At 38.4% G+C, this 23,591-nt stretch overlaps 2 protein-coding genes across 4 annotated transcripts; both read left to right on the forward strand.

Annotated features, from left to right (window-relative positions):
- Positions 1-577: 577 nt before the first annotated feature.
- sting1 (stimulator of interferon response cGAMP interactor 1) lies at positions 578-11,867 on the forward strand. 2 transcript variants are annotated; one of them, XM_042493197.1, is made up of 8 exons: positions 578-650; positions 2,496-2,725; positions 4,102-4,294; positions 5,308-5,416; positions 7,109-7,353; positions 9,975-10,161; positions 10,623-10,910; positions 11,069-11,867. In XM_042493197.1, the coding sequence occupies exons 2-7, from the start codon at positions 2,496-2,498 to the stop codon at positions 10,901-10,903; spliced, it is 1,245 nt and encodes a 414-aa protein (XP_042349131.1). In that variant the 5' UTR covers positions 578-650; the 3' UTR covers positions 10,904-10,910; positions 11,069-11,867. The 2 variants fall into 2 exon arrangements, with proteins under 2 accessions (XP_042349131.1, XP_042349130.1); XM_042493196.1 differs by lacking the exon at positions 11,069-11,867 and having other exon boundaries at positions 10,623-11,041.
- A 2,574-nt stretch (positions 11,868-14,441) lies between these two features.
- Positions 14,442-21,681, forward strand: si:ch211-39i2.2 (DNA damage-inducible transcript 4-like protein-like). Of its 2 annotated transcripts, none has more exons than XM_042493412.1 (3): positions 14,442-14,524; positions 19,932-20,352; positions 20,861-21,681. In XM_042493412.1, exons 2-3 carry the CDS (start codon positions 20,175-20,177, stop codon positions 21,304-21,306), a joined length of 624 nt encoding a protein of 207 aa, XP_042349346.1. In that variant the 5' UTR covers positions 14,442-14,524; positions 19,932-20,174; the 3' UTR covers positions 21,307-21,681. The 2 variants fall into 2 exon arrangements, with proteins under 2 accessions (XP_042349346.1, XP_042349347.1); XM_042493413.1 differs by having other exon boundaries at positions 14,452-14,524; positions 19,971-20,352.
- The last annotated feature ends 1,910 nt before the right edge of the window (positions 21,682-23,591 follow it).

Raw genomic sequence — 23,591 nt, forward strand, 5'->3', positions numbered from 1 at the left:
AGAAACTCTGCAAGTGCATCCTCTTGTCCTTGTTTAATTGTTGTGATTGACTCTATGAGTGAATTAAATTTCTTATCGCTTTGTTTACTCTACTAACATTAGAGTTAGAGCTTGTTGCTGCACGAGCCGCCATAAATGTTTTGAAAGCAGTGGCCTGCATGCTACCTCTTCAGCCGCAGCACAGTCCCTGGCCTTGACTGAGGGAAAATTATTTTAGAAGAGTTTTGTTTCATCCCACCAGAAGGCTTCCAGTGACTTTGGCAAAGACCAGCATGCTGCTCTGAAGGCTCATATTGACCCACATATTTTATGTTGGTCTTTACCCATTTATCCCCATCTGCAGTTTTTTACTTTGATATACAAATGACTGTAAACTTGAGTCAAAATGTGTTGTTGTTACAAAAATATTAATAGATTTACAGTGAGAACTTCCTCTTTCAAGAACATTTTCCCCTAATCTCTGTTCCCTTCCACTCCCTCTCTTCACCCTGATTTTTGGGTAGCACGGAAATACAGGCAGAGAACAGTAATCGAAAGTGAAAGTGTTGGATGATGACTAAAGGAGGCGGAGGGAGCCTGAGAGGAGTGGCAGAGGGAGAACAGAAGACGAAGAAAATCTCTTTAGTGTGGATCAGAGCAAACACGCCGAGGTGAGTCCCTCCATACATTCTTATGTGATTTTAAAATGCACTTTTGATGGAGTTAGACTAAGTGTGCCCTGCTAGAGTAGACGTTTTCCCATCATCACTGACAGTTATCAGCTTGTGTGTTTTCTGGTAAACTTTCTTTTTCTGTTTCCTGTTCTCACCGCTTTCAAACTGTCTCATCAATTTTACTGCCAACGTGTGTGGGGTACATTTTGTACATTGCCTCATCTTGGCTCCATTGCATTTGGGTGTACTAGAATGGACTTTGAATAGATTCAGCGGTGTGGGAGTTTAACTTGTAAAATGTTACTATTGATGGGCAGAAAACACACATCGTGTACATATAGTTTTTGAGTAAATTGTAAAAAAAAAAAAAAAAAAAAAGAGAGAGAGATTGTCAATTTGTCTTTGATACAGCAAGTTTTTTATACAGCCCCATCAGGGAACAATTATTGAGTCTAGACATTTTGATAGGAGGTAACATCATCGTAAACACACACATACTGTATAAATTAATGTACACAGATGCATAGGCATAATCTCTCTGGCTCTAGATGCTTAAATGGGTTTCAAAGGTAGACTAAAATGAATTAGTTGTCTCTTCTGTACACTGAAACTTCAGGCAAGTTCAGAGTCAAGCCACACCTGTGTCAATGATGATCCAGCACCCGTGTGTTTATTAAGACATGATGGAAAAATAAACATAGTGAAACTTGATGTCACTGAGCTATGTCTGAAACATGTGCCTCACAAGACAGGTTTCCTCCTGCAGAGAGTTGAGAAACCCTGTTGTTTCAGAATAAAGACAGAGGTGGAGCAGGAGGTGGTCAGCTCGAGCCCCAAACCTTTCCTCAAAATCCCAGAAGGGGTTGGCATGGTTAAAAATGAGTCATGCTTGTTGTTCGTTTTGGAATGGTTTAAAAAGGATTAAGGCTTTTAGAACAGATAGATACAAAATAAAATGTAGGCTCGACAGAATGGAAGACAGAATTTTTTTCCTTGAAAACTGTCATTTTTTTCCAAGTGATTTTTAGGCATTCAGTTATCAAAAATGACTTGAAAATAGTGTGTATAGCTGCTGTAAATGGGAACAACATTAGCAGTGGGGGACCAGGCACCCAGACGCCCCCTAATTTGGGTTTAGCCCCAAGTATTTACAACATCTGGCTCCTCCCCTGAATAAAAGCATATGTTACGACTAAGTGCGTCCTTCTAAAAATCCCAGTTTACTGCTTTGGATACACTTGTTCATGTTTACTGAGTGCAGTGAGCATATTACAGTTTGTAACAGTGTTTGAGGTTATTAAGGCCAAATGATAATTTCAATGTAATGTTTTTCCCTTGTTAAGTGAGTACCTTCAATGTCAAAAATGAAGGTTAAAGATTACTTTTAACACAGCTATATTTTTCCCTCCATTTGTATATCAGTTACTCACTGCATGTTTTTTGAAGAATCTCCCTAAGAAAGATTAATCTTAATGGACTGAAGTTTGAATTGAGGACCATGCCTAACAACAGCAAAACTAAACTGAACTTGTTCAATATAATCCAAGTCTCATTTTCCAGTCGTTTGCTCAGTACTTTCCAAACTGCCTGAGCATGCGCTTACAAATGAGCTCCGTTTTTTGGGTTATTCGTTCACCGTGGAGGCATGTGAGAAAAAAAAGTTTTCCTCACAAATTCAAGGTAACACGCAGTGAGTATACAAATGGTAATTTTAAAGGTAAAGTATTCCTTCAACTACCACATAGTTGAGATTTCAATGGTTTTCTGAGTGACCTGACTGCAGATTGATACATGTGGTTTTATAGACGCACTACCTGATGCTCGGTAATTGTCCCCTGACAGATGCAGTGCCTCCAAGAGCAGGACGCTCTCATCATCCCTAAGCCTCGTGGGACTTTGCCTAAGGTGTGTGCTGTGGTGCTGGCTGCCATGACAATAGGGGGCACAGTGTTTCTGTCTCCTGAAAGGTTATTTGGATGGATTGCCATGGTAATACTAATCCTGACCCTCGGTCCCCTGCTACACGGACTCTGTCTGCTAGCAGAGGAGATGCTTTATCATTCAGACACAAGGTGAGAGAAAAGATGTGGGTGTGTTTGTGTGCGTTACAGTCGGTTGGAGTACGAGCAGAGACAGCATGTTCAGTGGCATTTTTGTATTTAGAAAAAGAAAAGAAAAATAAGGGGTTGTGTTTTTCCTTTATAATTGCTTAATCCTTTGAAATCTGAGCAAATTGGTTTGATTTATTTCAAATATGTGGGCAAAGGGCTACAAGCAACACAATAAGACATGGTTCAAAAAGAAGAAGTTTGTAAAAAAAAAAAAAAAGTCAAAGTCAAAGTCAAAGTCAGCTTTATTGTCAATTCTGCAGTATGTACAAGACAAACAGAGGATTGAAATTGCGTTACTCTCAACTCTCTGTGACAGAGAGTAGACATAAATATATATATATTTAAAAAGAGATAAATAAAAACTGTACAATACAAACAATGACACATTAAAAAAATAGACAAGGCAAAGTTATAGTAGTGAGAAGAAGAAGAAGAAGGAAAAGAAGTTACAAAACAATTACCTGAACATATGTACCCAAAAAAGGTAAAACATAAAAAAACAAAAACATGAAAATTATCTTTTTTAAAAAAAAAAAAAAAAAAAATAATGTTATATAAAAAAAATAAAATAAATATTATTTATTTAGTATATTTTGTCATTCTTTAACATAACTTTAATTATGAAATTACAATAATTACAAATCTAGTTTTGGGGACATTTTCTTCTAATTCTTGGATAAGTTTCTAATAATTCCTCATTTAAAATATATATATAAATATATATATATATATATATATATAATTTTTTTTTTTTGGGGGGGGGGGTATTTTTCTCTCCTCACATTCACATTTTGATTATTTCCTGTGAGACCTTTCTTACCAAGCTGGTCATTGTGCCCCCCTCCCCCTATATTTTTGAAAGAAAAAACAGTTCGCATGGGTTTCAGAGGGTTAAATAGCTTGTCAAAGGCGTCTGAATGCAGCACAAGAAAAATGATTTCAATCCAGGTTTCAAAGGATTAAAAGACACTCTAATCAATATTTTTATATCAACAATGTATCAAATCTGAAAGATGCCGCTCATACTGACAAACACAATGAGGACTCTCAGATTGTCTTTAGCTCTACAAAGCATTTTAGGTTCTTTCAGCTCAGTGTTTTAGTTTTACAGCCTGCAGCTTTACTGTCTCGATTCACTCTCACTGCTCTCATTAGCGTCAATTTCAGCCACATGCTGTTTTTGTCAGAGAACTTACAAAAACCTACTGCACACCACCTATTGTTTTAATCTCTCTAAATTAATAAAACGTTTAATTGAAGTGAGCATACACCAGTACAACAGTGACACCACACAGACACAGTAACGGGGACAACAATGTCCTCTCTATTTTTACCAGGTACCGAGGCCGAGGGCTTCTGAGCGACGTGCTGCCAGCCTGTGGTTTCGGGGGAAAGACCCTGCTGGCTGCGGGGCTGGCAGGCCTTCTGCTCTACCTGGCTGGAAATCCTCTGCCACACAACGGCCAATGCTGGAAACTCCTAATCCTGGCCTCGGTTCTTTACGCACTGTTCAAAAGCCTTGGACTCCTGGTGAGGTCCACACCTGACACACAAACACCACTGTCTTTGTTTTTCTGGGGCATCTGGCTTTATTTTCCACGGCAGTGCATACACAAAAAAAGTAAAAGTGCACGTGCGCTCCTTCTTAAAGCACCCAGATATCTTGCCAAGTTTGATTGTTTTTCTGTCCATCGGGGCTGCCGTTAGTTTACTTTCATTTTGAAATTTAGGTAAACCTTGACTGTCATGCAAAACAGTTAAAGATCTAAAACACAAAAGCATGTTTTGGTAATTCATTGTAAAGTAATTCTTAGTTTACAGGCTACAGTATACAAAAATAGTTGTACAGCTCTTTAACCCAAGCAAATCGTCTGGATTTCTTTCAAAAACAAAGATCAAAATCAAGACAATACTCGAAAACAATGTCTTTACAAATAAAGGTTATATGTGCCTCTTGTCCTGGACATCTGGACTGACAGCACCAAGGGGATCTTTCTGTCTTTTTTCACAATTCTAATTAATTCATGTAATTGATTGTATCAGAGAGGTCATCATCTGAGAGCTTATTGAATTATTACAGATCAGAGCTCCACAGTAGGAGTGAAAAAGCTCAGTTTTAGCACTGACTACACTTCAGACAGGGCAGTCTCTATGTATAAACACTTCCTGAAGCATCAGTTGATTGTAATATGTCATGATATGGCATTTCTGGAGTAAAAATAGGCTCAAAATATGTCTACAACAGCAAGAATGACCACAGCACTCACACTGTCAACAAATAGTTGCTGTATGAATCTGAACGAAGCTCTCTTTTCCCTCAGACTCCTTATAGAAACTGGCAGCATTTTAGATTCAAATCCAACTCGAGCTCGGGTATAGCTGTAGCTGCTTTTGCACTGAATAATATCTAAAAATATATTCGTCCCACAGAGTAGAGGGCAGCTCGGGTGCAGGGATGCCCTTTTCTTCTCTTGCCGCACACGTTCCCATAGGTGTGAGCAGGGGTGAGGTGTTGCGACATCCCTCTGGCTGTTTCTTTGCAGGGTCCGTCGGAGGTGGAGGTGTCAGACATCTGCGAGGGGAGGAAGATGAATGTGGCCCACGGCCTGGCCTGGTCCTTCTACCTGGGCTACCTGCGACTAGTGCTGCCATGTCAGTAACATCAAAACACACACCTCCTTATGTTTCAGATTAGACACTATCATTTAAAAATATCAGTTAGTGGACTTCACTTTGAACAACATAACCAATTTAATTGGATATACTGTACATGTCTGTTTTTAAAGGGACAGTTTATCCCCAAATCAAAAATACATACTTACCTTATCTTCCTCTTGACTCGATTGTTTTGATGTGCAGATATCAGTGGTAGAGTTATCTACCTTCTCTTGAATATAATGGACCTTGATGGCACTCGGCTTGTGGTGCACAAAGCACCAAAAGAATACATTTGAAAAAGTCAACAGCGATGTCTATTTCCAGAAATCATGACACGGTTACTCAAGCTAATCCACAGACTTTGTCATGAGCAGATTCATGTTGGAACTATTTTCTTTCTACCACCAACTGTATCACTGCGCAGAAGAAGGAGTGTATCGACTCATGGATAAGAGGCTTGTGCTCGTGAGATGTAAACAATAATGACGTGCTCCTTGGCTGAGCTGTAACATTCGCTAGCTTAGTGGTCCTCATGGATGTATAAAGAAAACTGGATACAGTGTTGATGGTGGGACCCTGTTCATTCCGATGAAAGATGCTAAGTGGCATCTGAAGCCAGAAAAGCTCCATTTCAGCGGTAAAAAATTATCTGGATGATACTGCTGCTTACATAGAGAAATAGAGACTTGTAACGGCCAAGCCAGCTACTTGTGATTTAGTGCTCTGCTCACTTGAATACATTTAAATGATTTCATCTTCTGGCTCTTCTAGACTTTAGAAATGTCATCGGATCTGATTGGATCAAATCCTGATATTAAAATGAGTCATTTTGCGGGGGTTGTGGTGCTCAAAAAATGTATCCACTGATATACAAATGTCTCTTTCCCGATGCAAGTCAATGGGGCCTTATTGCATCGCATTAAAGCATTAAAAACCCTGGAGTTGTACCTCCAGTATTTATTTATTTATTTATTGGTTTGAAATACAGAGACAATGCACAGTAATGAACATTACTGTAAATATGCCGGTTTAGCCAAGTTGGCTAATTTTCAACCGTAGTCTCTGGGGCAGGTGACATGAGCACTACAACAATTAAAATGCATTAAAAACAGCACTATGCCTACTTATAAGATACACTGCATACAATACATTACAATACAATACATTACAGCACATGCAATAAAATACAAATGTTTCAGAGAAAATGGTCACACACTCGACCATCTATGAACCATAACTTTAAATTTCCTTTTTAAATTTGGCCACACGAAAATTTGCTACAAAGCCCGGCACACTTCCTAGCGCCTGGTTGTACTAGGTGAGCTAGCAGCACATGTACGCTTCCTTTTGTGCAGTGTGAGGGTTGCCAGGCAGCCACCAATTACATTATATTGAAGAAAAGTCAGACATCTCAACGCCCCATATCTTCAACCCTCAGCAACTCACACCAAAACAATCTAGACTAATAAATAGCGCCACAGTTAAGAGGTAAAATTCATAATTTTGATTTGAGGGTGACCTGCCGTTAGCTGTTATATATGCTACAGCTCAATCAAATATTGATCTTTGGTGATACTTAAGTTGTATTGTCTGTCCTCCGTCATTTAGGGACCTAATTTGGCACCTTGCATAGTGGTGATTCTATAGATCTGAGTGTGGCTTTTTGTGTGTGCGTGTGCCATTCAGGTTTAGAGGCCTCCATCGCAACATTTCGCATCACACATCAGGCTAGCAGAACCTCCTGGGGTCGCGGCTCCAGGAAGCTCCTTATCCTCATACCTCTCAATGCTAACATATCTCACAAGCTGGAGGAAGAAGATGACCACATCCATTTCATTGACAACCTCCCCAACACTGAGATAGACAGGGCAGGAGTCCGGGGGCGGGTCTACAAGCACAGCGTCTACAGCGTATTGAATGAGCAGGGGAAGGTAGGTGGAGCTGTGAAACAACTGTTACAGATTATTATGCCGGTAGATTTAAATGATAATATACAGACCTCCAGTCCGTCTCGAACCTGTGTACCTTTATTGTTTTCAGTTGTAGATCCTAAATTTAATAGCAAACTGATGAAGTTCACAAATTTAAGCAGATAATCACTCATCTGTAGCAGATTATATTCAGAAATGTCACTCAGGTGCACAGCAAAGATACTCAGTCAACATTAAAAAGGTGATCTGAGAAGCTGCAGTCTGAATGCCACTTAGATACTTGTGCTGTGATTCCACTCAGTGTCTGTCTTATTGCCAGCGTGAGTTGAAAGATTTTAGCATGCTGACATTTTCTCCTTTGATCAGATTTGTAAAGACTGCACAGCTAAAATGCGACGGAGAGAGAGAGTCTCAGTAAAGTGACAGACTCGAGGGGCTGTTTCTGTATATTTTCTTCAGTATCTCATGATAGCACGTCAATGTGCTCCATATTCAATATGTTTGATGTAGTAAATCTAACAGTGATTGTACTCAAAACCACCTCTGTAGTTGAGTCGAGGAAAGGAAGTTTGGGATGCAAGAAAGCAGTCTGAGTTTCACATGAGACCAAAAATAGCCACTTTGAGTATTTCAGAGTGATCACCACACTGATGTTATGGCTGTGTTTTAAAGTTTCAGCCATCACACAGAATAAGGTGATGATGAATGGCTGACTTTTGCCATTGACTGCAGTAAACAGTACTGTACTTAAGTAAAAATTTGAGATACTTGTACTTTGCTGGAGTGTTTCGATTGTAAGCTACTTTATACTTCTACCCCACAACATTTCGAATACATGTTGTATTTATCTGATAACTATGTTAACAGATTAAGGTTTTGAATACAAAAGATGTGATCTTATACATGTAGTTTAGGGTTGAAACTAATCATTTTTTTAATGTAGTAGATAAATCTAATGAGTATTTTCTCAAGTAGCCAAATAAAAAAGTCTTTAAAATGGCAGAAAATAATGATAAATGGCGTTCACAGTGTCTCGAAGGTAACATCTTAATATGCCATGTTTTGTCCGACCATCATTTTGACACCCAAACACATTCATCTCACAATGATATAAAACAAAAGTCATCTCGTTGCACAGGAAGGCTGCAACGAGAGAACTTTAGGAGCTCAATTTAAAAGCATTTAAACAGATTTTTGCTCAATTCTGGTCATGGTGGTTATTATATTATAGAAGCCGAGAACGCCTGTGCTCGCAATTGTTTCTGGAACACCGTTATTTCAAGATCTTATTTTATCGTGATAATTTATCGATTTGTGGATTCTCAATAAAACAAAGGCAGATTTCTTAAGAGAATTAATGAGGACAAAATGACTAGTCATCTTGAAATCATTTGATAATGATGGAAAACTTGTAAAAAAGGTCCCTGGTTTATTTGATCACGGCTGATATTAGCTTTAAAGATCACTGTCATGACCGTCAGGAGGATTCATAACTATCTGACAGGGACTTCTATCTGAATTCTTCAGATAGAAATCTTTAACAGAAAGACCCCATGCAGTTTCTGCCTGTGTTGGACTTTGATTTAAGTATATTCAGATGCGCTGATCAATAATGGGTACTAATCGATGTGACATTTTCATCTTAAATCAGTTACTACAGTTGTCAAGATGGCGTCTATGCTTGCTGGCTTGGTACTCCTGACATCTAAACATAAGTAATGGGAGAAAATTACATTTGTTTTCTTGAAAAAAAAGGTTGATTATCTTGTGATAACAAAGCTTGTTTTCTTGAGATGAGGAAAAAATGTACTTGTGATCTCTAGAAGAGGGCGTTAAAAAATGCAACCATGGCTCTTCTTGGCTTCCATAGTTCATAGTGATTACTGAGTAATTTTGCCAATTTGATAGTTCCTCTCTGCTTATGTTACTTTTACAGTAAATTCATAATTATTACTTGCCAAACCATAATTACCAAAGAGGCTGCTGTTCAGCAAAAGTTTACATTGTACTGATGTAAGTAAAACTTAACACTTTGAGTGCAGAACTTTACTTTTTACTTTACTGTGTTACTTTTAGTAAAGGAAAACATAGGTAGTTTTTCCACCACATAACTTAGTACTATACTTCGTACTAATTTGAGGTACTTGTACTTTAATTGACTACATCCATTCTCTGCTATTTTATGCATCTTGATGGATGAAAAAACAATCATTTTAATCCCTTCACATAATAGATATGATATTGAAGTGGGCAAAAAAATTTGCAAAATAAGTGCTTTTGCTTTGCTTGTACTGAGAGTATATGTCCTCAAAAACACACCCAACAGAGAGCATGTTGTTTTCCTCCATAGCACAGCATGAGCATCACCTGCTGGTTAAACCTGATAACTGACCAGTGGAGAACTGTTTTAGTACAGCACAGTGACAGCACCATCTACATGTGACACATGGTAATCTAACATTTGTGGTGCCAGAGCTCCACAAGCTTTTAAGGGATTATTTGTCTATGTAATGTCTGAGTGTCTGTTTTGTTAATGTGTGTGTGTGTGTGTGTGTGTGTGTGTGTGTGTGTGTGTGTGTGTGTGTGTGTGTGTGTGTGTGTGTGGATGTGTGTGTGTACAGGCCCATGAGTGCGTGGTGGAGTATGCAACGCCTCTGCTGACAATGTACAACATGTCTCAGGAGAGCAGTGCAGGTTTTGGGGAGCCCAAGCGCAGACAGCAGGTCCTGCTCTTCTACAGGACCCTGCAGGACATACTGGAGCACTCGCTGGAGTGTCGCAACCGCTACAAACTCATCCTGCTTAATGGTAGGTAGACAAACAAAGTGTGTGCCAGTGTGTGTGTGTCTGTGCGTGTGTGTGTGTGTGTGTGTGTGTGTGAGTAAACTTTATACACACCTCGGGACAGGAGACAGAGTGCTTTTAGGAGGATTTCAGCTTTTAGCTTATCCGTTTCCCCACAAGGATTGACAATCAGGATTTGTGTATTTATGGATTCTTTTGCATTTGTGTGTTTTTAAAAAAGGTTTTGTTGATACACAGCCACCTCATGCTGCACAGTGTGTCACTGAAATGAAGGATGAAGGTCAGATTATCATTGTTGGGAACTTTTTTCTGGCTGTGGTCCGGTTACCTGTCCCCACATGAACTTTTTGTCTTTGTACTGGCAGTAAAAAACTCAAGCTATAAGAGTTCTAATTATTATTGTTATTAGAAGCAGAATGCTGAAACAAACCACTGATCATGTCGTCTTTGTCTTCGTCTTCTAGATGAGCATGAAGACGACCCTCACTTCCTGTCTAAAGCTATCCTCAGACACCTGCAGCAGCAGGAGAAAGAGGAGTTCTGCCTCACCCCACCTCCTCATCAGGAAATGGATCACCCGCTTGCGAGTACGTCAAGTGCTCCGCCAAGCGCTCCACCTTTGAACAATTACTGGCATAACCCTGAGCCAATGAGCAGGGAGCCTACGCTCATGTTTAGCCTGGAGAAACCTCAGCCTCTAAGAGAACCTGTCGAGAACACTGACTTTTATCAAGGAAAAACATAAACACATGGTGAGACATGAGTGGACTGGTACACCTCTTGACATTTTCTGATTTGTGAACCTCTGAAAAGACTTAGTAGTATCTGCTTGTGTATGAATTCATAGATTTTAAATAAATGCAAACATTTGCTTAGAAAAAAAGAGTTTTATTTTGATTTTTTCCTCAAGGGTTGAGGACCAGTGACAGGTGGTACCAAGATTATAGGTTTGGTTTCAACATTGTGGGGGGTGAGTATTAAACAGGAGGTCGGGGGGCTCTTCCCCAGAAGACAAAAGTGTAAAATACTTAATTTTACTGCAATCTGTTACATTTCTATGCCCAATTTATGATAAATGTCTTGATTTATGTCAAGGATAACACAACAGCAAGTGACAATTCAAAATATAACAGAACATAGTGCAGTAAGGCTCTCAGGTATTCTGTATAACTTTAAAATATTTATTCTTTAGAAAGTTTATTTTCTAAGCCATGATACTTACTACTCATGTGCAACACAACAAAATGATGAAATTAAAAGTTGCAGGTCAGCTTTTCTTATTTAATAATATCCCTGCTGAGTCAACACGCACATGTTGGTAATTTTAAGAAAGAAGTTGTAATAATGTGAGACAGCCTTAATGTTATGTTAATAAAGTCCTAATTTCATGAGAATAAAGTCATAATATTTAAAGAGAAACTCTTCTTACCCTATAGTCTGCTGTGCATTACATTACTTGTCTGCTGATGAGGTAGTATCCGCTTCACAGGGTTTTCCGGTCATGAATTTTCTCGAAAGTTATGAATTTAGAAAAACTGTTTTCAGGCCTGGAAATGTTTTAGAATTAAAGAATGTTCTGGAAAAAGTTTTGAATATATATTATTTCAGCCACTATTTGAAATATGTTCATAAAAAATACTCCAAAAAATATCTACCATTTCACAAAATAAGTTCTGCGCTGCCTGACCATTGATTGGATCTCCATTTTTCTAGCCCCCCAAAAAGAGGCGCAGCCTTGATGTTTTGCAAATTGCAGCTAATCTGAAGCAACAATGTCTAACTTGTGAACAAAGATACAAGTGCTATCGGTTAACTTACCTGCAAATATCTAGGAGGTGTGTGTTTATAGGTCTACCTGTTTTAAACTACTTAAAACTGTGGGAACCCTGCCCTTAGACCATCTGAAAGATACAAAACTTTTTGGATGAGTCAAAATTTAAGGAAGTAGCCTAAAGGTTGTCAGAAAACAAGCAGTGGGAATGAACACTAGAAACTGTTTCTCTTCCAGTGTGAGGGAGATAACCCTTTGTACAGCCGATGGACATAATATTTGATTTAAACGCATATGGAGGTTATATCAAATTAGTGGTGCGCACAATTTTGGGTAATCAGAAAAATGGTAGAGATATATTCCCACTGTCCCAACTATAAATTATGCTAATGGGAGGTACCTAAACTGTCGTGTCATTGTCGCTGTCATCGTTATCAGTTGGGAAAAACATCACTGTATGTACTGACTTATGTTTCGAAATGGCTCTGGGTATAAACGGGTTAACTGATCATACCTGAATTCAGTGTGTGTGCAGCCAGTGGAAACACACTGCACAGATTGGAGATAAGGTGCACCCTGGAGGTGTTTACAAGACAGTTTGACAACCTCCGTCCTCTTTTAGAGAACAGGACACAATCTTCTGCCAACCTCCAGTTAATATGTAGTTGAATTACTCCAGAGTAGAGTCTACTTGCCCCATTTGGCTATTCAATAGGCTCACGTGACAGCAATCAACTATAAAATACTACTACTACTAATACTTTAATGCATGTACATGTTGCCACAAATTCTGCAAAGGTAATAAATGAATTAAAAACAGCATGGAGTTAGTGTAGGAGAATGAGAAAAACATACATTAAAATAACATAAAAGTACATATTGAACACAGAACAGCTCAGATAATGAAATGATGTTTTAGAGAGAGGAGGAAGAGAAAGATATTCAGATCAATGTGTTTTATGACTGTGTAAACAGTCACAAGACACCTGACACCACGCCTGTTTATCTGTGTGTCACCTGAACACACACACCTCCTGACAGCAGCGCAGCAGCTGAAACTGCTCGCTGAGGTTGCATCAGATGTGTGTTTACAGCCCGTCTCTCTTCATGACAGGACAGAGGAGAGAGGAAGGACAGACGGATCCAAAACATGCTGTAAACAGAGATTTTGAATAGTGCATGTTTAGATGATTCATAACATGCAAATGTAACATGTTTAATAAGAAACAAAATAAACAATCAATGGAGTATTGATTAACCTCAGCTGCACTGAGCCTGAAGTAAGCTTGACGGGTCAATTAAAAGCACGAAACATGACATTCTGTTCATTTTACTGCTTTTCTCAAATGTTTGCTTTTTCTTGAAAAATACTCAGCACCTCTCCCTTTTCAAACCTCTAAAAAACCCTTCAAATTAAACAGGGAGAAAATTACCCTTTGGTAGGGGTGCAGAAGACTCACAGCTATGCAGGCCTTGACCTATAATGGGGGGTCACAGGTGGACTTTGTTTTAAGCCAAAGGTGTCAAAACCTTTTTGAATGGGAGCGAAATTAGATAATGTTCAAGTCCCTGGGCGCCAGCTGCTTCCCGCAGCACGATGGTTATAAAATCAAATAAAAAAATCAAATAAAAAAGAGACACAAGCAACTGTTCAGTGTAAGAGTATATAACTGTCCACCGTTCCTGAAAGAGGCAGCCCTCTCTGTCGACTTTATGCTTCGTTTCTGTGACCATGTCTGTTATCGAGCAGGTAATGTCTTCTGCTATGGTTGGTTACTTGTTTACCATCCTTTTATGAAAACACATTAGTTTCGAAGTTCCTACTTTGTGTATGTCTACTAACTGTATGTGATACAGTTAGTATTACTGTAAGTGATATTACTTGATAAACTAATATTCCGTGGCATGCCACATAAAGTATATTTTTAAAGACAAGCCACAGACCGTTTAAAATCTGTCTGAGGGCCATGATTGGCCCTGAGCTGAACTTTTGAAATGCCTGTTTTAAGTGGTCACAAATCAAAAAGGTGCTGCACTATAGCGGACTTTCTACCCTAATGTTCAAACAGAAGAGAACTAGATGGAAGTCAGATTCAAAGATCTGGACCGTGACAAGTGGAATTCAATAGGTTATCAGTTCACTCGTGTTGCTCTATATGTCAGAAGCTGTGATAAACCAAACAAATGGACTTTATATGAGTCAGACTCAAGGTACAACTTTGGTGACTAGACTCAACTTGACTAAATAAAAATTGGAATTGCAACTCGACTTGCAGTGTAACACCAATGACTTGGTTTTGAGTATTTTCACTTGCAAATACTGGATACTTTCCCCAAAGATTCAAAATAGGCAAATATTATTTTTTAAAAAAAAAGTGTTCCACGGATCAATTCTGAACACTGTTGTAGTTTATTGGGTGTTAGGGGAATGTGGGAGGTGGTGGCAGTGTGTCCTGCACCACTGGCACCAGCTGGTGCTTGTCGGTGAGAGAAATCCCTCTGATTGGCTGTTCAGCGAGACAAACGGAAGTAAGAAAAATAAACGAACGGCGAAAGTCAAGAGGGAGCGAGAGCTAAGCTAACAACTTATATAAGGTAAGAGTATCATTTTCAGCCATTGAATTAGCAGAAACGATTTGTTAGTAGCATATTTGTGTTATTGCTTGCTGGCTCGTTGTAAATATGCTTTGTTCCGTCAACATCGGGTAGTGTTGTTTATGTGCTAACATGCTAACTAGCGCCTTCTCGGTCTTTGGACTTGACTCGGGACTATTTGGACTTGAGTGGAAAGACTTGAGACATATTTGTGACTTGCAAAACAATAACTTGGTCCCACCTTTGTTTTAAACAGCCGAGTAGCCTGGGTCAACAGTTTAACACCTCTTATAGCACAATGCGAACAAACGAAGTAAACTAAACACGCTTTTGCTTTCAGAAACAGCTACTTTCAGGCTGGAGAGCAAGCCTTCATATAAAGTCATTCACCACGTGCCTCTGATGTAAAGGACAATTTTCGCTCATTTGGATGACAATAGTCCTCAACAGAGACTAATGGCACTCTAATTAAGGAATGTTAGCATGCTAATATGCTAGCACCACTGTACCCAGCTACACCATTAAAGGGCCATTAGCTTGGCTGTCAAATCTTAGTCTTCATTGGATAACGTTAGTTCACAGTTCAGAAAATTGCACACCAGATATTTGTCAAAATAAAGTAGTGAGTTCATAAACATATACTTTTAAAAATATTTTGAGTAATTTGACAAATAAAAATAAACCTATGTTTCTCATAAGTCATAAGTGATTTTTTTTCTTCTTCTGATTACATTATATTTATCTTGATAAATTAACTTTTGTATGGGGAAAAAATGATTTGAAGAATCATTTTGGACTTTCCAAACTTGTAACGGATACAATGTAATAATCATTTTTTAAAAAACATTTAATAGGATAAACAATGTATCCATTAATTTAAAAAAAGTGTATCTTGAAAAAAAGCGTTAGAATAAATAGTGGACTCTGGCTGCAATGGTATGAGATTTTCATGGTGTGATAACAGTTTTAGAAAATGTCAAATCATGGTATTACAGAAGTATCATTATTATCATGCAAATGTACAGTGCATAGTTATTGTCAACTGTCATATCATAGTATACCTTAAAACCGGTATATCACTGCAACTCTTAGCAGAATAAATTGTATTAAGAGCAAGGTTTTTGTTTCACCACAGTCCTTCTTTGTTAAGTTAGGATTTAAAAAACAACAACACTCACTAATGGCTGCAGACATGTGAGTTTTAGTTGTGGCCACAGTGAGGAGGACTTCCAGAAACAGGTCTGACCTGTTCTCCGCTAACAACTCTACATAACCAGGCAGCTGACATCAGCTGATGTTGATGGATGGATAACACTGACCGTTATTGTGACTGACTTTACATTTAACACTGACTCATTGTTCTCGTAGTTAGCTATGACTTCATAAAAAATTGAACTGGTCACCGCCACTGGGTGTGTACTGATTGTTCAACATAATGTGGAAGGTAACACACTAAAGTTTCATTTGGAACTGACAATAGATTTGTTATATGGTAAAATATAAATCACATGAGACTTGCGCTTCCGATACTGTCTCACAAACCCAGAGATCAAGACACATACGCACAGGGAAGTAGTGAGTTGTCACCACATGCAGTGGTTCCCCTGCATTTCCCCAGAAAGACACTTCCTCCTTGGTGGTAGGTCTTTCTGACAACGGCTTATATAATCTGAACATGATTGGTTGCCAGCTGTGATGTCAGAGCAGGGAGATTTCTCAAGAGTGTGAGTCAGGCGTGAGAGGTTAACCTGCAAAAAAATCACCTCCTCTGCAGTGTGTTCTTGCACGTAGGGCAGTACAATGGACTTTATGGAAAACATTACTGGCTACGTGTGTGTGTGCTGTCTGAATTTTTGTCCCAAAGTTAACAATTCATGGTTCCAACAATGTTAATATGACTATATCTTCCCCTCTATTAATTTAGAGCACAAATAACAAGGGACTGTTCGTTATCTAATGGGGTGGGAGGGGTACTTTAGACAGTTTTTAAACTATCTGGGGAGGGAGTTATGTTTTTTTTTTTTTTTTGCTTAGGGAAGGGACATTCAATTTTAAATGGTCGTATTTCGTGTTTATTTTTAATGACCTCAGAATCCCAAAACCCTAAAGTGGGTTTGAAAAGCATATGTTCTTAAAAATTCTCCAAAATCACACCATCTGTCACAGCCAGAAACTGTGAAATATGATTATTTAGAGAGTGATGCATTTTCCCCCAGTTTCTTAGGAAAGCTCAAGGAAAAAATATGTGTTGCTGTGGGGAGGGTTATGATATAAAAGAAACCAAGTCACACCCTGGCCACCTCCCTATGTCTGAAAAGTAAAGTACAGTCCCTTATGTTACTACGTAACAGCAATTATGTTTTCTCAATTAAACTGTGGCCTAATCCATATGAGACACTTTATTTATAGAACACACCCTGACAAACGCACTTCAGTGTAAAACAAATGGAAAAAAAACCAACTCCAGACTACAGTTAACAATAAAACCTTAAAATCCATTAAAAATTTACTGGCAGCCCAGTCAAAGGCAGCTAAAACCAGTTTGATAGTTATACATATGCTGTACATCTACAAGACATTTACTCAATGTATAGGTGACACATAACATCTTTGAGTTTGTAGGTATGTGATAAATAACTACGTTTTTTTTTATATTTGTTAACTAATTGTAGCTCTAATCTGGGTGTTTTTATTGGCGGTAGGGGTCACATAAATCTGAAGCAATGGATGGAGAAGAAAAAAATAGTCCTGTGTTTAGTTGATACAAGTCTGATGCTCCACCAGGTGTGTGTGTGTGTGTGTGTGTGTGTGTGTGTGTGTGTGTGTGTGTCTGACTAGCTTGTGTCAGAGCAGGTTACTCACCTGTGAGTAAGGGAGAGATCATGCCACCGTGTCTAGACCTGACATGCTCACACTTTCTTATGTGCATCCATGTTAAGCAGAAATGAGGGTTAGATTTACTGTGAAATTACATAAAGTCCGTAACTAACATGAGGTTTGTACAATTCAACAAGGAAGATAAGCTGATTGAATTTGTTCTCAGTGAAATGCTTGGCAAACTCTGATACATGTTTGACAGGTTTTACATGTGTCACTGTGAACATTACAGAATTCCACAACAGTGTGTCATGGGTATACTAACTGAGCAAAGTCCGTACTGTTTTATTAAATTTCAACAGAATGATTGTACAAAGTATATAAATTGCGTTACTTTTTGTTAATTCCAGCCTCTGAATTCTTTAAACGTGTGTTTCTGTGCAATTTCTCTTGTTAGTTAGCCAACATTTACGGCAGATGTATTCAGAGTTAAACTTTTTTTCCCACCTGTGGAAAATTGTCTTCACTGTCTAGTGACATGTTATTGACTTAAGAATAGACTGAGACTTTTTTCTTTTTCACTTTTTTGTATTAGTATTATCATTTTTCGTTTTCTTCCAAAGCACAAATGGAAACTGATGTATTTTTGGAACTGTAGTTGTACAATAATGTGGGCTTTATTAATAAAAACAAATCATTGCAAAAAAAAAAAGAAAGAATAGACTGAGATCCGAAGTCAAGAACTTAATTGTCCATTATATGGGATGAATTAATACAGGAAATAAGAGCTTAGGATACATTCAGAAAAGAAACTTCACACCTACTTCCCTGCTGTCCTGCATGGTTGAGCGGTGGGGGGTTCTATTGTATTTTAGAGGACAATAGGAAAAGCTCTCCTGCCCATTACATCAAGCTCATGCCAAATAAAAGAAATCAGGCGGGCTACTTCTGACTTTCCCACTGTCTGGGAAGCTTATTGTATGAGAATACTGTGCTGATGTACTCACGCCTTTCTTTAGATGTTAGACTTAGAACATTTTCCTTAATAATTTATACTATTTAAACTTACTTTTACTCTTTTTGTGTGTCCATACTTTCCCTTTGCTGAATCCTTTTACTTTTTGCTTTAACATAGTACATTAAATTTTGATTTTATTGTTTGTTTTCTATTTAAATGTGGCTTTTTTTTGTAAGCACATATAAATAATAATCATTATTAGTACATTTTATTAATAATGTATCAGCCATAGCAGTAGAAGTTGATATATGCTGTGGGAGTAGAGAAGTTGATACCACAACAACCTATATAAGATGTTGTGGTATCAATTTCTCTACTCCCACAGCATATAATTTATTTTTTATAAAGACGGCATTATGTATGACCTATATGTTAGTCACAGTCTGGTAGATTTCCACTACAGCATATGTGCCCATTTAGTTTAATAGCAGTCTATAACTGAATGTTTAGTTTCTTCTTTAGATCCTTTACTTAAGTTAAATACCAATACTACAAAAACATACAAGTACTGTATATGTCCTGCATTAAAAAGCTTACAAAAGTGAAAGTAAAGACAAATGATCAGTAGAATTAACTTAAAATAAAAGTACTCATTAGCAGAAAAAAACAACCCTGTCAGTATACATTATGATGTAATTGGATCATTATTTGGTACAGGTGTATTAAATGTATACAGGCAGCATTTTAGTGTTGTTTGTTGAGATGTAGTTTTAACCACCTTTGTCATCATTTTATTTTATCAGCTGTAATTTCTGTAAACAATGTAAAGGTAGTTTCCTGGTAAGAACCCTGTGATATGGAGCTAATAATGCAGAAGTTTCCTTAAAATAAAAGCTCCATTTTAATACTAACCAATATGTATTATTAATTCATCAGAATTTTTTTTTATGTCATGGCCCTCCCCAGAATGGCAAACAATTTCCTTGAGCCTTCCTGTGTGACTTGGGGAAAAAACATGGCCCTCCCTCCAGAATAAATAACCCCATTTCATAGTTTCTGGCTATGATAAATGGTGGGATTTGGGACTTTTTTGAGAAAACATGCTTTTCAAACACACTTGGGGGTTTTGAGGTTCTGAAGGTATTTAAAACGAATACAAAATATGTCCATATTAAAACAAATGAAAACAACACAACTTCCTTGTGCTCAAAAATATTTGAAGTGACTCCCACATTTTGCACCACCCCTTCCCTCTTATGGATAGTGAACATTGCCTAAATACTGTTTGATCAATACTATTTGAATAATTTAGATTTTTTTTTTAAATAATTTTGAGATTATTATTTATGTATTTTTATTTTTTCCTGTATTGCGTACTTTTTTACTTTTAGTACCAGCACTTTAAGTACATGTCTTAATTACACTTACTGACTTTTACTTAAGTAGCATTTACATACACGACTATTACTTGTAAGAGAGTATTTTTTTTACCGCGTCGCAATAGTACTTTTACTCAAATGAAAAGACCTAAATAACCCGTCCACCACTGGTTACAAGTATGACATGTATCAGAGTCGTATTTAATCCCACTCATGTTATTTATCATGAACTAGCTGTGTGTGACCCCCTCAGGTTGCCTCAGGTCGGTCCCTCTCTCTGTGCAATGCCCAGACATGTTGCATCAGGAAGCTTCTCGATTGAACCGGTCAGTCCCGCCCCCACGCGAGGGAGCTCAGCTGATGCAACGACAGCACCTCCGCTATAAAAGCTCGCGCTCGCCTTCCCTCGCTGCTCAGCTCAACCAAGTCACTACATGGAGAAAACACACGCTAAACGTTTGGAGGAGATACCGGAGCTTCACAAACCAGAATCAGGATGGTCGATACCGCGGCTCTGCTCTTTGGGCACGGAGCGCCCGTCTTTGCGGAGGAAGAAAGTGTCGTTGAGATGATAGGAAAATATTTCCTCCAGCTCACATCCCCGAGCAGAAAGACGAGCTCAGCCCGGCGGGGGAGTGTCGAGAGCTGCGACGAGACTGACAACAACTTGCCTTGTAAGTTGAAAAGTTTTGTGCAAAACAGAGATGAAGAAACAGCGGGGGAAAAAAAGCTCATTAAAACATCGAGGGCGCTCGGTTTTAATTACCCGAGTCATACTTATGTTTTTTAAATTGTAATGCTCAAACGTTAAAGTATCATTATCATAACATAGCAACCAGGTCTATATAATTTGGCGGAAGAGCAAATGTAGGGATGTTTCTGATGAAACTGAAGCAGGTCTTGGATCAGCTGATGACTCGCTGAGCTGGTCACACTGCTTCTTCTCTCAGCTGTCTTTATTTTGATGACTCCTGTTGTTCACTATAGCAAGACATGCACCACGTGATTAAAGTAGTGACTAAGGTGGTATGATAAAGCAGGGTCAAACTCTTGCTTTTTTAATGATTGACTGAAATTACATTTGAATATCAGTGGTGGCAAATTAAATATCAGCATAGAAATGTAACATTTTATCAAAAATGTACCACATATTCTAACAACACTCCTGGTTTCTTTCTACAGTTGCCGACGTGGACGCTGGTTTGGAGCATGAAGAACGGCTCCTGCAGCAGGAGGTGACCCGGCGGATAGAGCATTGTCTGACAGAGGCCAAAGCTTCTACCTTACACTGCCAGATGCTGCTGCTGCCTCGCCAGATGACCACCAGGGTTGGCCAGGACGTGGTGCGCTCCTCTGCTGATGAGCCCTGCGGCCTGCGGGGTGCTTCTATCAAGGTCTACGTTGAGGGCAAAGATGGCCTGAAGTCTGTGGGGAGCATCCTGGTAGATCAAAGTGTCACCCCGACATTTGAACTGTCTGTGATATTTAAGGCAGACAAGGACGACGGCTGGCCGCCGCTAAAGCACATCTTTGATACCAACAAAGTGCTGAAGCTGAGAGCAGAATACCGGCTGGTGAAGAGGAAACTCTACTCTTCAGCCAGCCCGGTCATTCATGATTTCAACTAGATTTTAACCCCTCTTTCACCGTTTACTTCTTTTTTAAAGTTTTTTATTTTTATGAATGTTATTCTTGACTTTATCTGAAATGTCAGGCATCATGCACAAAATTTGGCCCTGACTGTGCTGGAAAATGCTGGAGTTTCCCTGTGTTTTATCTCAGCTCTAAGACAATAGATTGTTCTGTATTCCTGTATGAATGAATGACTTGTGATTTCCTAAACACTGTAGCCAAATAAGAGTATTTTGCACAGAATGGTTGAATGTTAAAGTGTACGCTGTAAACATAAAAAACTTCCTTCCAGGACTGGGCGGGTCCCACTCCTGATGTGTGCTGTACTTTTGTTATTTATGCAGTTGTAAAATAAATTTTTTATACTACAATTTCTTTGGTCCCGTGCTTGGATATAAGTTTACTTATACATTTTTACATAGTGTACCGTACTGGATCCCGAGTTCTCCTACTAGGGGTCGTCGAAGCCTCAAGGGGGTTGAGAGGCCTTCTAAATTTTAAGGGGTGTAAGAAGGAAATAAATAAATATTGCACATGGCACAATATAATATTATATATATATATATATACACACATAATATATCTGGGGTATATTTTGGGCTGTCACATGGGTTTCCCCTATACATAGCATACAATACTGTGACATTTTTAGACATGATATAGTAGCACCTTTTTTTTGGCATGTTGGGCTATGACTTTTTCCTTTTTTTCCCCCAATATGCTAGTATACTATGACTTTGTTTCCATTTTCTAAACGTACTATACATACTAGGGTATACAAGAACAGCCCCAGGCTCCTGAGACTGTTGTAGAAACTACTGGTTCTGCCTGGAAAACCCAAACCATTCCTTTGGCATGGAAGAGAGTGATCACCATTGTCATCCCAAAGGAGAAAGACTTCCATAACATCTGTCAGTTTAAACGCATCCCCCTGCTAAACATCAAAGGGAAGATTTTCTTCTCGATGATGGCAAAATAAATGACCAGCTACCTCTTGGCAAACAACTACATTGACACCAGTTGTCAGAAGGAAAGCATCTTAAGGTTCCCCGACTGTGTTGAGCAATCAGCCATTATCTGGGATCAGATCCAAATAGCCAAGCACAATCAAGTCAAGTCAAGTCTCCATGTAGTTTGGTCGGACCTTGCAAATGCCTACAGGCCTGTCCCCCATCAGCTCATCACCTTTGCCCTCAACTTCTTCCATATACCATCATGCATCCAGACACTGATAGCAACCTACTTCAACAACTTTCATATCTGCTAGATCTCAACTGGTTGGTTGTGCCATCTCCCCCATCCTCTTCACAGCATCCTGATTGGTGGAAGACAGATGGAGCAACATGGATGATGTCACCACCCTTCTTCAGCCAGCAGTATGCACCTCGAGACCCCATGAGGAGTGAGGAGCTGCTTACAATGGCCCAGATGAAAATAAAAACAGCTGAGTCCCGCAGTCTTTCAATCTGGAAAGGAGTCAGGAACGATAAAATATATCCTCCTCTGTTGATGGTGAGAAATCCAGCTCTTGGTGTTCCAACCTGTGTGAATACTTGGAAGGCTTTAAACTGAGAAAGACGTCAGAGTCTAATATATTGTTCAAAGCATCGTGAAATGTCATTATGTTGTTCAGAAAATCATAAAAACGGCAGACTATAGTATGTTGTTCAAAAAATGATGAAAAACATCATAGCATAGTATGCCATTCAAAAGACCATAAAAATGACATTTTTGCACATCATAGAACCCGCCCCCACCCATAAAACGATATTGTATAGTATGTCATTCAAAAACAAATGGTAAACGTGCGATATAATGACAAGTTGTTTAAAAAAATAATGAAAACATCACAGTTTCATTTAAAAAAATGATGAAAACGATGTAGCAGGGTATGTCATTCAAAATTTCATAAAAATGTCCTTGCATTGAATGATGTTCAGAAAATCAGAAAAACTTCATTGTATAATGTGTCATCCAAATAAAAAAAGTGATTCTATAATATGTTTGATCAAAAATGATAAAAAAATGCATACTATATGTCATTCAAGACATTATGAAAAATGTCATACCATAAGTCTTTCAAAAGATTATGAGAACTATATAGTACAATCTGTCATTGAAAAAAGATGATTAAAATGTCAAAGAATCGTATTTTGTTCAAAAATGAATAAAATTTCATAGTATGGTATGTTGAGAAAATGATAATAATGAGTATAATGCCAAAGTTTGTTGTCCATAAAATGCTAAAAAAAAACGTCAATAAAAACCTCATGGTATAGTA

This window comes from Plectropomus leopardus, chromosome 9 (assembly GCF_008729295.1).
Source record: "Plectropomus leopardus isolate mb chromosome 9, YSFRI_Pleo_2.0, whole genome shotgun sequence".
NCBI lineage: Eukaryota > Metazoa > Chordata > Actinopteri > Perciformes > Serranidae > Plectropomus > Plectropomus leopardus.